Below are 14,511 nucleotides of genomic sequence, written 5' to 3'. Positions count from 1 at the left end.
TTACAGATTGGCATTGTACTATCCTATAAACATTATTTCAAGTTGGAAAGGTTTAAATGTACCCCTTGGGTCTTCTAGCATCTGACCAGTGAGGGACAGATGGGAACACAGTGGTAGTTTGTTGAACTGTGGCTGACTCCGTGACACGCCAGGGGAGATGTTCCGTGGAAGCTGCAGAATTGCGAAATGCTGCTGGGTTTGCATCCACGAACTACTGGCCTTGTCATACTGAAGGTGATCTAACAGCAAAGAGTCTTTAACCCCTTTTTTTGCATCAATTATCGAGGATGTGGGAGGAGCTGAGCTAAAGCCACGCCATCTGCTCCCCACGGGACCCTTGAGTTACATCATGGGACGCAAGTGTCAACCCTGGGCCCAGGCGACGGACCGAAAACAAGGCAGAACTGGATGTGAAACAGGCCTTACTGTGCTCTGATTTGGAAGAGGAGACAGCAGAGAGAAGGCTGGCAGCAGGACATTATGCGGGGTATTTTACTAAAATAATGTAGCCCTGAAAGTGTAAAAATCCCGGATGAGATTTCATCACCCACATTTAATTAATATGTATATCGGTTTCATCACCTGAACTAAAATATTCATTGTTTATTTTGAGCTGCAGGTGTGGCATGACAGGAATCAAGTGGCATGACAGGAGTCTCTACCAATCACACCTACATGTCTTTCTGAGCAGCAAACGTAGTCTTAAAATGCCAGAGCACAGACTGAAACATACCCTCTGGCCTTGAGGTGTCAATCAAATATTAGCATTCTCACAGCAATATATATTTTCATTAAGACTTTCAGGCCAATTGAATTTAGTCGCCTTTGAGGCATGTTCTAGCATAAATGTATTGAATCAACGCGGGGCCACAGATTGGCACCTGTGGAACTCTCTTGAGGACGTGGCCAGCAACAGTGTATGAGTGGAAACTGACCTCTAGTGATTGCAGGTAGCCCTCCTGAGGGTCACAGAGCAGGGAGGAGATGCGATGGTTGTTCCTCATGCAATTCACACTGGTGTCTCTCCAAAGTGGGAAAATCTGCCGTATTACCGTCATCCTTCCCAAAGCACTGTGGGCTAGCTCCATGATCTCAGTGTCACTAATCTCCTTCAGAGGTAGAAAGAGAAAGAAAGACAATGTAATTGACCTAATGTTGTGGGAAACATTCATATGATGAACATTGCACTCTATTTCAGAATTCAAAACTGCTCTTAAAACTCATCTGTTCAAACTGGCTTTTTCACTTTAACAAATGTAATTTTATCTCTGTTGCTGTGTTAGAATTTTATATTTATTGTATGTTTTAATTTTGTTTCAATTTTGTAAGGTGACCTTGAGTGCCATGAAAGGCGCCAAACAAATAAAATTTATTATTATTATTATTATTATTATTACCAATTTGCTTAACCAGTGACAGGTGATTTTGTAATTGCCCATTATTGTGTATTCTACTCATTGTCTTAATTTTATTGTTGTCTGCATTATCATAAAAGAAAAAAAAACCTGCATTGATGTAGTAATTTTCAAAATAGCACATAAAGACAAGACAATAATTTCCATTGGCTATTTTAATGCCCTTAATGTGTAGGCGATAACTGTTAATGCTCCTGCTTGTGCTTTAAATATGTAACTCAGTTGTAGCTATGAAGTCCCATGATGAGCCCTGTCCAGCACTCAGTAAGCAGACGTGAAATGATGACCAGTATCAGCCCGTTCAAGGGCCAGACCCAGACTAAAAGGGATGTGGAAGGAGATTGCACCTTGATTTCAACGCATTTCAGCAAAGACTGAAGAGAAGACAGAAAGAAATCAATATGCATGTGTGTTATGGATTAGTTTTGTGATAAGAGCATTTTTAGATGAATTGGAGCATTTTTCTTAAATTGTTTGACAGTGCAATTAAAGTAATTCTAAGCCGTTTTAGATTTAGCGAGACTTCGACGTCTGCAAAAGCATTCTTCTGCAGAGGTCTTTGTCAGTGTCCCATACCTCTGTGCAGTGCCGTTATAAAGGAGCCATCTCCCACCCCAACCCTTGACCCCACTGTACATCCCTTCCCAGTGGACACTCCTGTCTCACACACATGCCCACACACACTTGAGCTCCTCTCCATGTCTGACTCACACTGGAGATTACTGGAAAGCAGGCTGTGTCAGTCTTACATCATCTTGACACATCGTAATAGACATAAACAGCTATTTTTAAGGAGCAGCAGTGAGTGAGAAGGTCAGAATTAACATCAGCCATCCCTTATGACTCGGTATTTACATAATAATTGCTGATCGTGTTTGTAAAATTACACGCTGCCTTCTAGTCATGAGAGTACAGACTTCCTGCTTATATCATAATACAAATCTGGCCACATATATGTGCATATTTACGCATACACATACAAATTATTCATATATGCGACAGCATCTTGATGGAGCTGCAAAGCCAGTCATCTATTGGTCATTTTTCCAGGGAGGAATATATTTTTCTTCAGTGGCATATAAAGCATTGTTTTTGGCTGTAAAAAAAAACCCCACTAGATAAAAACTGTAGAGAAAGTCCAACTATGGAGCTCTGTCAGTGCAGCAAAATGTAAATGTCCTTTTAACCTCAGCTGCTGGATTTTAAAGGGAAAGGGAGACTCTTATTTCCCAGAGGCCCTGTCCTTCCTGTCCTCTCACGGTGTCCCCCATTGTCTGTATGATAAAATGGAAAACTTCAGGCCACAGACACTTTGTAAATAAATTAAGAACAAATGTCTCCGGTCATGGAATATTCATCGGCAAGATGTTATGCGTTCATTACTCATGAGAACCACTCACTCATGTGCAGTAAGGTTTTACAGGTACAGCACAAATCACTACAAGGCCCCACCAAGCCAGAGAAAACACAGCAAAGTCTCCTATTTCCTGTATTTCGTTCCCTGGGTAGAGGACCTGACCTACAAAACGGTACAGAAGTTAACATCCATTTCCAATTTTAAGCCATTTTGTTTGTGTGTCCACCTACTAGTGGCCGAAGGACTGGGAGATCTGTGGTGCGTCCACACTAAAAGCCTGACGATGTATCCACCATGCCCAGGGTGGCCAGATGCCCCTCTTAATTTCACACTCTGTTGTTTAAAATATCTGTGCAGAGGAGATGGAGGAGGTGGACTTGTAATGGAGCTCTGTGCACAGGAAACTGCTAGGGTAGGAAGAACTGAACATGTCTCAGACACTCAGGGCAGTACTCAGAGCATTCAGAGAGTCCTGGGCATATCTGGTCAAGCTCCTAATACGTTTCACAAATGCATCTCTACCTACATTAGTTTTGAACTGTTGTCTCTGTTGCTGAACAATTTCACAACAATGTATGTGTGTGTGTGTGTGTGTGTGTGTGTGTGTGTGTGTGTGTGTGTGTGTGTGTGTGTGTGTGTGTGTGTGTGTGTGTGTGTGTGTGTGTGTGTATCATATGACACTAGCCATTGACACTAGCCATCACAGAATTGAGTGCTCCTAAATATTATTTTAGGAATAGTGCATTCCTGACAAATTAGGCAAATATTCTCCAAAGTTTGAACGACAAGATATGAAATGACAGAATGTGCCATATCATGTGTAAACCCGAAGCCCTCTGAAGTTCTTCAGATCTGGCTCGGCATTCTGGTCTGAGTACTGCTGATAATAGTGACACTCTGCGCACTCTGGGGAGATGGGAGAAGCTTTTAGTAAAAAAAAACACAATATATGCACCAGCATCCTAATGAGGATAAATAATGTGTTTGGATGCATAAGATGCATATTTTGAAACTTATAATTTTGTATAAAACCAATCAGGGGAGGGTAGCTTATCTCGGTGCATTATTAGAATAGTAAAAATGGGATTTCCTCTGTAGCAGTCTCTTCTGTTTCAGTCAGCTATAAATTCGACATCCTCCACCCTGGAAAGTAGGGGGATGGTGTGGAGAAACACAGCCATCAGCCGTCTCCAAGATGACAGTCTAGTTCACGGGCATAGAGGCTACTGAAACATGTCAAATTGACCAAACAGTGCTAATCGTCTATAATCGTCTTATTGAAAAAGGACGTAATGCTAATGATTGCAATGGTAATGACTACTATTGTAATGGCTGGCTAGTGGTAATCTTTTTTCTTCCCAGTGCACTCCTATTAATATAAAATGTGGACCACAAGTTGAATAAATAATAATGACAAGGGATGAGGCCATGAAATGTTAGCTGACCTCGCTGTTGCTGAACCATACAGAGCAGGCGGTCGCACAGTGTTGTCAGAAGCTGTGTTTATGAATATTTAACATCTGTTCTTAGTATGTCCCAGCATGTTAACCGCAATCTTATAAACCCGAAGTCAAACAAGAACGCCGCGTTTCTGTGGCAGAATTTGTGGAGTTGACAGCACCCACGTCAGAGGTTCCCAAAGTAAACATGCACACATATGATCGATAAAACGCCATCTGCTCACATAAATAATTCTCTCACGGTTGGCATCGGAGACATCAGAGGTAAGTGAGTGCATTTGTGTTGCAGTGCCACGATACGCCACAGAGGGGCCCCTGGTATAAAGGGAACTGCAGCAGGGCCACAACTCCATCTGGAGCCTTCTACACTACATAGTGAAGGACATTAGGCTTTGTCCCTAGTAGTGCACTTTTGTAAAGTGTTAGAGACATTAGGTTGCTCCTTTTAGTGGACTTTGTGAACGGTTAGAGACATTAGCTTGCTCCCTACATAGTGCACTTTGTGTAGCATTAGTCATTACTTCACTCCCTATGTGTTCCACTCTGAAGAGTTAGGAGGTGCAGGAGGTGCTCTGCTGCAGGAGCACGCCTCCCTCTGGGTGCCTCCTGGCGGACCGGTTTAGCCCCCTGCCTCCCTTGCAAACCCATCCTTTGACCACCTGTTGCATTAAACAAACAGTGCAAATGTTAATGTTGGACTCATCACATGGGTTACTGTCATGAATCTATCCCTCATAGAAGGATGAAACTAATGTACAGAGAGAGAACATCTTCAGGCAGTGTAGATATAGCTCCACATAGAGCACTGAAAAAAGGAACTTGCCTACGACTATATTTTTTAAAGAAATAATTGTGTTCTTGAATTGTTCAGTTAGATGTGGATGAATCTGTCTGCTGCAGTATTATTGTTCACTCAATTCACATATTGGGCCAATCCGTTTATAAAAAATTATATTAACTTAGTTTAGCCATTTCTGGAACAGCAATAGAAAAATCAGTTAATTAGATAAATGTTCAAAAGACCTATATTTTCTTTAATTAAGAATGAATTAAGAATCCAATAATTAATTTTCTGTAATTCCTTCCGCCTATTTAGTGGCTGTTGCATGTGCCATTGTGCATGCTGGGTAACAATCGTTACCCAAGGCCCTGAATGGCTGGCAGTACTAGGGGCGGAGCTGAGCTCAGCGGTGTCTCTGTTGCCTGGTAGTCCTTGAAAAGAACATAAAGCGAAATGCGAGGAGTTGGCTGAGCTGTTGACCTCCCTGATACAGGCAAACTACTTCTGAGCTCACCCTCTTCAGGGTACCAACAGAGGTTAGGACTGAGTGGGAGCAGGACATCCAACACGTCAAACCTGTCCTATTCCCTCACTTAAAATGGAGGCATCTTTTGGGTATGCGTTCACTGGGTGGCATACATAAGGGGGTGGGCATATTTAAATAACTCTTAATAGATTATTGGTTTGCACAAGTAAAACAGAATCATTGTCATGAATAGAGCCAATTCTGAGGCTCTTAAAAAACGGGCAGTTTGTTTCTCAATTGTAAACATGGCGGCATTCAAAGCTCCTTTAAGAGGTCTTTTCATAACGGCAGCCCGACCCTCACATTCCTCGCATTTTAATTCAACGCCGATGACCTATTGACTGGAGGCCAGAGGGGACAGAGCACAGCACCGTGTCAGGTCTGCGCGGTGGGTTTGTGCTGGGGGCTTGTGTGTCACGCTCGCGTGCCTCACGTTCCAGGGTCTTTTCTTGAACGCACGCCCCCCCCTCCCGGCGCTGTCCGTTCACACCACATCAGATGGAGACATTGCAGTAATAGCCAAGGGATGGGCAGATAATGGCGGTCGCACATGAAGAGGGACACCTTGACAGTTATTCAAAGTTATGAGCATGTTCTCAGCAGAACGAATCCAGAGCGCCTGCGGACAGGGACGGGCTGTTTTGGGGTGGGGTTCTTAGTGAGGTGAGAGGTAGCAGACACAATACATATATGACTTCACTTACCTCGTTCACAAACACCCAGTGGCTGTCTTTGGAGGCCAGGTTCGTCTCTACAGCCTGTGGAGGGACAGACAGAGAGGAGAATGAGGGAGTTGGTGAAAACAAGGGCGCGGATGACTGCTGCTGAGACCGCACACAGGTTCATTTGGCCTGGCTGGGAGAAGAGGCGAAACCTCGCCCCGCCCTCTGCCCCACCCTTCACCTCACCCCGCCTTCTGTCTCACCCTTCACCTTACCCCGCCCTCTGCCCTGCCCATTCCCCACCCTTCACCTTGCCCCGCCCTCTGCCCTGCCCATTCCCCACCCTTCACCTTGCCCCGCCCTCTGCCCTGCCCATTCCCCACCCTTCACCTTACCCCGCCCTCTGCCCTGCCCATTCCCCACCCTTCACCTTACCCCGCCCTCTGCCCTGCCCATTCCCCACCCTTCACCTTGCCCCGCCCTCTGCCCTGCCCATTCCCCACCCTTCACCTTGCCCCGCCCTCTGCCCTGCCCATTCCCCACCCTTCACCTTGCCCCGCCCTCTGCCCTGCCCATTCCCCACCCTTCACCTTGCCCCGCCCTCTGCCCTGCCCATTCCCCACCCTTCACCTTGCCCCGCCCTCTGCCCTGCCCATTCCCCACCCTTCACCTTGCCCCGCCCTCTGCCCCGCCCTTCCCCTCACCACGCCCTCTGCCCTTGCCATGTGTCACAACCCCATAGACAGTAGTGCAGTTGACTCAGAGCACACCCCTCTGTTTGGTACAGATACGCAGTGCGTTCCTCAGCACAAGGGCGTTCGTTTATAAACCCTTCAAATGTGACATTCTCACAACAGTTCGCTGCAAAGTTTGGAGTGTGCTGCTCTGTGAAGGAGCCTTTAAAGGTAAAAGCAGGCTCATGTAAGACATCCACACTCCAACAGAGGACGTCTAGGCGTACAGGACTTCAAAGGCTCCCGCAGTTATATACGAGCAACTGCGAAAACAGCACAGTCGCTCTCAGGTGGGTTTCCACGCGTTAATGCGGCTACGACACAATAAACCCAACCTGTATGCAAAACAGCTGCAGATCCAGTGTCCTGAGGCCACGCCCACAAATGAGGACCCTTGAGTGAGGCCTGAGTGGACCAGACGGGTGTTGCTGTCTCATTTACTCTTCATACATTAGATGTCATTACACGTGTAAACGGCCAATTACTGGGAGACATACACAGATACGGCTCTGCCTAACACTTCCATTACTGGTCCTGGTTGGACTGGCCGGCCATGTAAATGAAACGTGCAGTTAAACCGAGCGGCACGTCTCACTCTGAAATCAGGCAATATCTCCGGGTGGTTAAAAATGTAGATCACATGTCAAGCAGTGAATCGTGTTTATGATATTACAGCCTGAACAATTCCACATATAATACATTGGCATTATTGAATGGGACATAAAATACCAATACAGAAAGACGAGGTCTATTTATTTGTTTATTTATTTGCTTTATGATAAACTGATTATACTGCTAGTTTCATGAAATGCAGTGCTTGAGTACAGGATGTGTATGTGTGGCGTGTGCTGCCGGACCTGAGGTTCTGAGTCCTTACGGGTTCTCTCATGCGGGCCTTTATTAGAGAAGTGCTGCTTGTATTCAGTCAGGATTCCAACCTCAGCGGACTTACATAAACAATGCAGAGTGAAGTCATAACGTCTGGAAAAGCTTTAGGACTACACTAAAGTGCTCAAACTCATGAAAAATTCATAGTATATAACATCATAAAGTACCCTGGGAATGATTTTCTGAAGTGTGCTTGGTGCATCACGGCATACATTACATCATTGTAACAAACAAGAAAACAGCAGACAGGCTAACAACCTGTGGTTTGTGCTGGGCACTTCAAGTCTTCGACTTGTGTCGACTTGTGTGCTGATTTTAAAGCCATGCACCGTTTGAAAACAGTGGGCTATGGAGTGGGCTATTGTAGTTAGCCTAAATCACTGACACAAATGAGTAATGTCCCTAGCTCTGCGTTTATTACGTCTTCTATAAAAGACGTTTACCTGTACAACTCAGAAGAACAGACCAAGAAATGAAAGGTTTTACTCAGACACAGTGAACACATCTACACGTGTATCTCACAGAGATTCTTTACCAGAGGTTTAACTCCAACACAGTGAACACGTCTGTACGTGCATCTCACAGTGATTCTTTACCAGAGGTTTAACTCCAACACAGTGAACACGTCTGTACGTGCATCTCACAGTGATTCTTTACCAGAGATGTGAGTCCTCTTGGATCCTATTGTAATACCAGGACCCAGATGGCATGATGCTATTACAGACCATTCAAACACATATCATTACAAGAGCTGGTAGTATGTCATGACATTTTACACTAATAGAGAAGGAAGGGTCCTGAAGATATCTCTTGTGCTGGTTCAGGGCTATGATGGCGTGTAATGGTGTATCATAAGTAACCTTATGGATTCCAAATGTCCCAGTGACCTTCTGCCTCTTGCTTTATTTCTGACACCTACACCTACGTCGTGCTGTGATGTGAGCGCCTCTGTGTTAATGCACGTGAGGTCATTTTATGTAAAGGGAATGGCAGAAAGAAGGCAGTCCTGCTCATAGTGCTACACGTGGCCACCATGGGGCCACCACTCCTGAGCCCATGTTTTGATGCACAAAAGCTGAGGTCAGCTGAGGCACGCTCCAGCACAATCCAGGACGCTCCAGCAGACTCCAGGACGCTCCAGGATGCTCTAGCACACTCCAGGACGCTCCAGCATGCTCCAGGACGCTCCAGCACACTCCAGGACGCTCCAAAATGCCCCAGAATGCTCCAGCATGATCCGGAACGCCTCAGCATGCCACAGCACTCTCCAGGATGCTCCTGCATGCTCCAGTATGCTCCGGCACGCTAACACCAGCCTCTGTGCTCACTCTGTTTGCTGCTGAGCACAGAGTTCGTCCTTATGCACAATGTCTCCCTGTGCACTAGGAGACATGCTGCACCTCCTCACTGTACCCACAGCATTCCCCCCCCCCCCCCCCCCCCAACTGCTGACTCATCTGACTAGGGTGGCGCTGTGAAACCTCCGTGCGATTTGCAGATGACGGAGGGGCAGGGAGCCAATCAAAAACAGACACACCCCTTCCCAGTGCAGTTCTCCACCCCCACCTCCGAGCCCCTGTCTGTGGTTAAGGAGTGGGTGGGTGCTTGTGTAACCCTCTCCACCTGCAGGTGAGGGGCTGTGATTTTTGGAGTGTAGGAGAAGTAAGGGGGGGAGGGGTTCTGCTAGACCAGAGTGGGAGTGGTGTAGCTAAGGCAACAGATCTGCCAGCCACTAACGAGGTGGTGATTGCACCATGACCCAGCAGAAAGGCAGTGTGTGTGCGTGTGTGCCTGCATGTGTGTGTGCGTGTGTGTGTGTGTGTGCTTGTGAGTGTGCTTGTGAGTGTGTGTGTATGTGTGTGTGTGTGTGTGTGTGTGTGTGTGTGTGTGTGTGTGTGGGGGGGGGTTGGTTGTTCACCTGCTCTTAGTACGTGGTGTAAACACTGCTGCTGTAGCCATCACCATTGTGGGGTTTACAAAGAGGAGTCAACACTGCAGGCTTTCACCTCGCTACTCCTCTTCCTCTTTAGTTCCCTCCCTCTCTCCCTCATCCTGACACACAATCTCCGAGACAGAGCTGCAAAGTCCTGCTGCAGACAGGGACCCGGGACTCCGTCCTTATGCAGGACAGGGACAGGGACCCGGGACTCCGTCCTTATGCAGGTCAGGGACAGGGACCCGGAACTCCGTCCTTATGCAGGGGATCCACACGGCACTTCATTCGAGGTCTCAGAATTGTCCAATTAAAAGTTTTGCATTGCATCATCCTGGAGGCCAAGCAGGACAGACAGAAACAGCAAGGCTAGCTGGACAGGGTCATGTGACCCTATGTCCCCGTCCTCCTCTGCCGTTGAGCGTGAATGAGGCCAACATGTCACCAGCCCGCAGTATATCACTTCCTTAAAAATTCGATGGGAGCATCAGCTGCAGTCTGGTTGGCGTTCAGGCCTTGATTGGTTGGCTTCGCTGTGATGGTCCCATAATGAAGACATCATAAGCTTGCAAACACGTCTGCTGCCACATGCCTTCTTTTATCAAAGCTCGCAGGGATTGGGTCAGTCATCTAAATAAACCAAGTTAATGAGCAACGTTCAAGGATATTTTTCCTATCGATGTCTTATTCTCATCGGATGATAAAAGTCTACACAAAGCGAACAGCGAGGGTTTTGTCAGTCCAGCGATAGCAGAGGAAAGCGTGTAATGCAAGATCTGCACTGACTTATGATCTGAAATGGCTATGAAATGGGTTTCCTGCGCATTTCAAATGTAGCCAGCCAGCAGATCGTTGGCACCGTGAACTACATGGTCACTTTAAAAGGTGAGGGTAACTCGGACTACACCCCTTCCTGCATCGCAGCATGCGGTCAAAGAAGACGGGCCGGTTCCCTGTGATGTCTGGATGTTCGGATTATGTCGACTCCAAAGGAAGGTCCATTTGGGAATTTCTTCATCTGCAGCGATCCTGGAGGTGGGGAAAGGATTGAAGTGCGGTCTCATAGCAACTGAATTAAACCATTTTTTTGTGCCGCTTTCTTATTTGCTTCCAAGCACATTTATGAGATGTGATCTCCCTCTCTCGTTTGTTTCAAGCTCTGAGCCAAGAAAGGTGACAGGTTTACTGAGCCACAGAGAAAAATGCAATTCAAATTCAAATTCAAATTCAAAATAACTGCACCCAGGGTACATAGTGAAATCTCCACTGTTAAATTAAGCCTTACAGTCTTACTACCACTGGGTGAGATGTGTTATAAATAGAATGAGTCTCAGGTATGCCTTTGTTGTGCTGCACTATAGATAGAGCAGATAGATCCATATAAAGGACATAGAGATGTAATGAAGAGGCAGCACGAACTTCTTTGCATGTTATTTCATGGCTGAGGGTTTTTTTTTATGCTGTGAAGTTCAGAGTGAGCCGTGGAACGGTAATGACAGAATGAGCAGCACCTGGGACGTCACGGTAACACCGGGCGTCAGCAGACAGCCGGGGCAGCCCTGTCTTGCGCTCCCGTTTGATGGGCAGTGGAACGTCTGCGGCTTAATAAATTCGAACGCATAGCGCAGTCAGCCCCCTGATGGAGCCCTCGCGGAAGCCGCCGGGTCGGAACTCGATTACCCCGCGCCGCGTCTACACTGCCAGCCGGTACCATCCTGCCCGACTCTCAGCAGGACCATGTAAAGTTACAGAAGGTGCTGGGTTGCTATAGCGACGGAGCGTGGCGACGGCAGGGTGTTTGCGGGCGGCTTGAGGCCTTGCGCGTGTCTGAGAATGGTGCTCGCCTGGGAGATGGAGTCCGGAGGTGGGCGCGCGAACACATCTGCAGAGCGCAAAGCAAGCTTGAAAGAACACAAGCGCCGTGAGAGCAGTCTCGATCCAAACACCTCGCCTCCCGCACTACGGCGGCGCCGTGCCAACGGGGGAGCCATCAGCTGATCAACACACCTGACCCTGCAGCCATACTACTATGCTATATCACCATGGGAACAAGTAGACCTCTCTATCTGGACTTCCTGTGGGCCCGGATCCCCCGTCAGAAATGGGCAGACATCCGAACCTCTGATTCCATTCCACCATAATCCCTGGGGTTGAATTAAAGGCCTCTATGCTGAAACAACACTCACCTTTTTCATTTAAGTCCAAGTGGACACAAATAAACAGTGGAAGAGTTTGTGGAAGAGCCCAGGGGACTTGACTGTTCATTGATATTGTTAACACCACCCTCATGAGTGCTGGGCGGGCCAGAGTATCCAGTCTAATAACACCGGGCCTTCAATTCTCAGAATGCCTGATCCTTTTAATACCCACTGTATTTCTACATTAGCATAACGCTAATGAACTTCGGTATAAATGTCAAAGCAGTATTAAAAATGTAGATATCATTTCAGACTGGGTGAACACATTGTTGACCAAGAAATCCTTTCCTGGGAATACTAATGTGTGTTACAAATGGTCAGACCCCTACAAAGGTGATGTGTGCAAACTGAGTGGTGTAGATGCAGAAATAGGGAGAAGTCATTGTTTGAACACACCAATTCATGTGTTTTCTATTACTAAAAATACACTCACCGGCCATTAGGTACATCTTTATAATGTATACCTTTATAATGTACACCTTTATTAGGTACACCTTTATTAGGTACACCTTTATTAGGTACACCTTTATAATGTACACCTTTATTAGGTACACCTTTATAATGTACACCTTTATAAGGTACACCTTTATTAGGTACACCTTTATCAGGTACACCTTTATTAGGTACACCTTGCTAGTACTGGGTTGGACTACCTTTTGTACCTTTTGTCTTCAGAACATCCATGATGCGAATATCTCATTCCATCACATCCCAAAGGTGCTCTATTGGATTGAGATCTGGAAAAAATTTAGACTCATTAGACCAGGCAACATTTTTTCCAATCTTCTATTCTCCAATTTTGGTGAGCCTGTGCGAATTGGAGCCTCAGTTTCCTGGTCTTAGCTGACAGGAGTGGCACCAGGTGTGGTGTGTTCAGAGATGCGCTGTGTGTTCAGGGATGCTCTTCTGCATGCATCGGTTGTAACTGGTTGAGTTACTTCTCCATCAGCTCGAACCAGTCTGGCCATTCTCCTCCGACCTCTGGCATTAAAAAGGCTTTTGCGCCCACAGAACTGCCACTCACTGGATATTTTCTCTTTTTCTGACCATTCTCTGTAAACCCTAGAGATGGCTGTGCGTGAAAATCCCAGCAGTTTCTGAAATACTCAACAATACCAACAACCATGCCACGTTCACTTAAATGAACATTTCTTCCCTATTCTGATGCTCGGTTTGAACTGCAGCAGATCGTCTTGGCCATGTCTACATGCCTAAATGCATTGAGTTGATGGCATGTGATTGGCTGATTCGACATTTGTGTTAATGAGCAGTTGGAGAGGTGTACCTAATAAAGTGGCCAGTGAGTGTATAGTACATCCTTTCACTCTCTTTCACTCTTTATAAACGCCTAAACACACCCATCCACTCACACACACACACACACACACACACACACACACACACACACACACACACACACACACACACACCCATCCACACACCCATCCACACACACACACACACACACACACACAGCCCCCCACACACACCCATCCACACACACACACACACACACACACACACACACACACACACACACACACACACACACACACACACACACACACACACACACACACACCAAGTGAGAGTAAGTGTGATTGTCTCTGATGAACCAAAACAAACTGGACTGAACAGAACTAAAAAGAACTTTACTGAACTGAACTGAACTTTAGTGAATTGAGCTGAACTGAATTGAGCTGAATTGAATTGAACTGAACTGAACTGAACTGAATTGAGCTGAACTGAATTGAGCTGAACTGAATTGAATTGAACTTAACTGAAGTGAAGTGCCTCAGTAAAAAGGTGATAATTCTGGAAACAGTCTGGAGCTGTGGATGACTGATGATGCCACTAGCCTATGGCAACTCCTTCCTAAATAACTCCTTCCTAAAGTGCTGCTGCCCATAACACAGTGGAGGAACTCCGAGGCTGCACTGATTTCTGTAGAGTAATTGATGCATTCTGCTGCTGCAAGGACTCATTTCATTATTTTGCATGACAACTTGTAGCAGTGGCCACATTTGTTCTGTTCTCATCTCAGACATATATCACACAGTGGATACAGGGCAGTGAGCTGCACACAGCCAGGAGAGGAAGCTTCCATTTTAATTTGGTCACAAGGAAGGTGATCTACTGCCATTAAGAAAAAAGGTTATCAGCATGCAGCCTCGTAGGGAGTTATGGCAAGGTGCACACATACACACACACACACACACACACACACACACACACACCATCCGGTTTCACACCCAGACAGCTCTGCAGTTGTTTTGGGGTCCCCAGGAAGCCAGAGGACCCCGTGCTCTGTGCCACTGAGGACAGATAAGGGTTTTGCTGACTGATTCAACCAGGCCATCTGTTCTGTGAATGGCGACCGTGATTAACCCAGAGACAAAAGCTTGTATTGCTTTGAAGTTAAATATGCAATGCGCTCTGTGGTATGTTTAGTCTGTCCTAAAGCAGGAACCAGACATTGTGCATCAAGCAGGAAGTACACCTTGTGCATCAAGTCTGTCTTTATCCTGGAGTACGTCTGGCTCCAGTTAGGGGACCT

At 46.4% G+C, this 14,511-nt stretch overlaps 1 protein-coding gene across 2 annotated transcripts in view; it reads right to left on the bottom strand.

The window, feature by feature from the left end:
* grid1b (glutamate receptor, ionotropic, delta 1b) overlaps positions 1-14,511 on the bottom strand; it is a 247,679-nt gene that overhangs the window by 32,573 nt on the left and 200,595 nt on the right. For both annotated transcript variants that reach the window (XM_076988003.1, XM_076988004.1), the window contains exons 5-6: positions 6,244-6,297; positions 936-1,109 (exon numbers count right to left, since the gene is read on the bottom strand). In XM_076988003.1, the coding sequence (XP_076844118.1) occupies positions 936-1,109; positions 6,244-6,297 (228 nt within the window). The remainder of the gene's footprint in view (positions 1-935; positions 1,110-6,243; positions 6,298-14,511) is intronic.

This window comes from Brachyhypopomus gauderio, unplaced genomic scaffold, assembly GCF_052324685.1.
Source record: "Brachyhypopomus gauderio isolate BG-103 unplaced genomic scaffold, BGAUD_0.2 sc57, whole genome shotgun sequence".
NCBI lineage: Eukaryota > Metazoa > Chordata > Actinopteri > Gymnotiformes > Hypopomidae > Brachyhypopomus > Brachyhypopomus gauderio.
The sequence above is the reverse complement of the archived record's forward strand: the minus strand, read 5'-3'. Positions and strand labels throughout refer to the sequence as shown.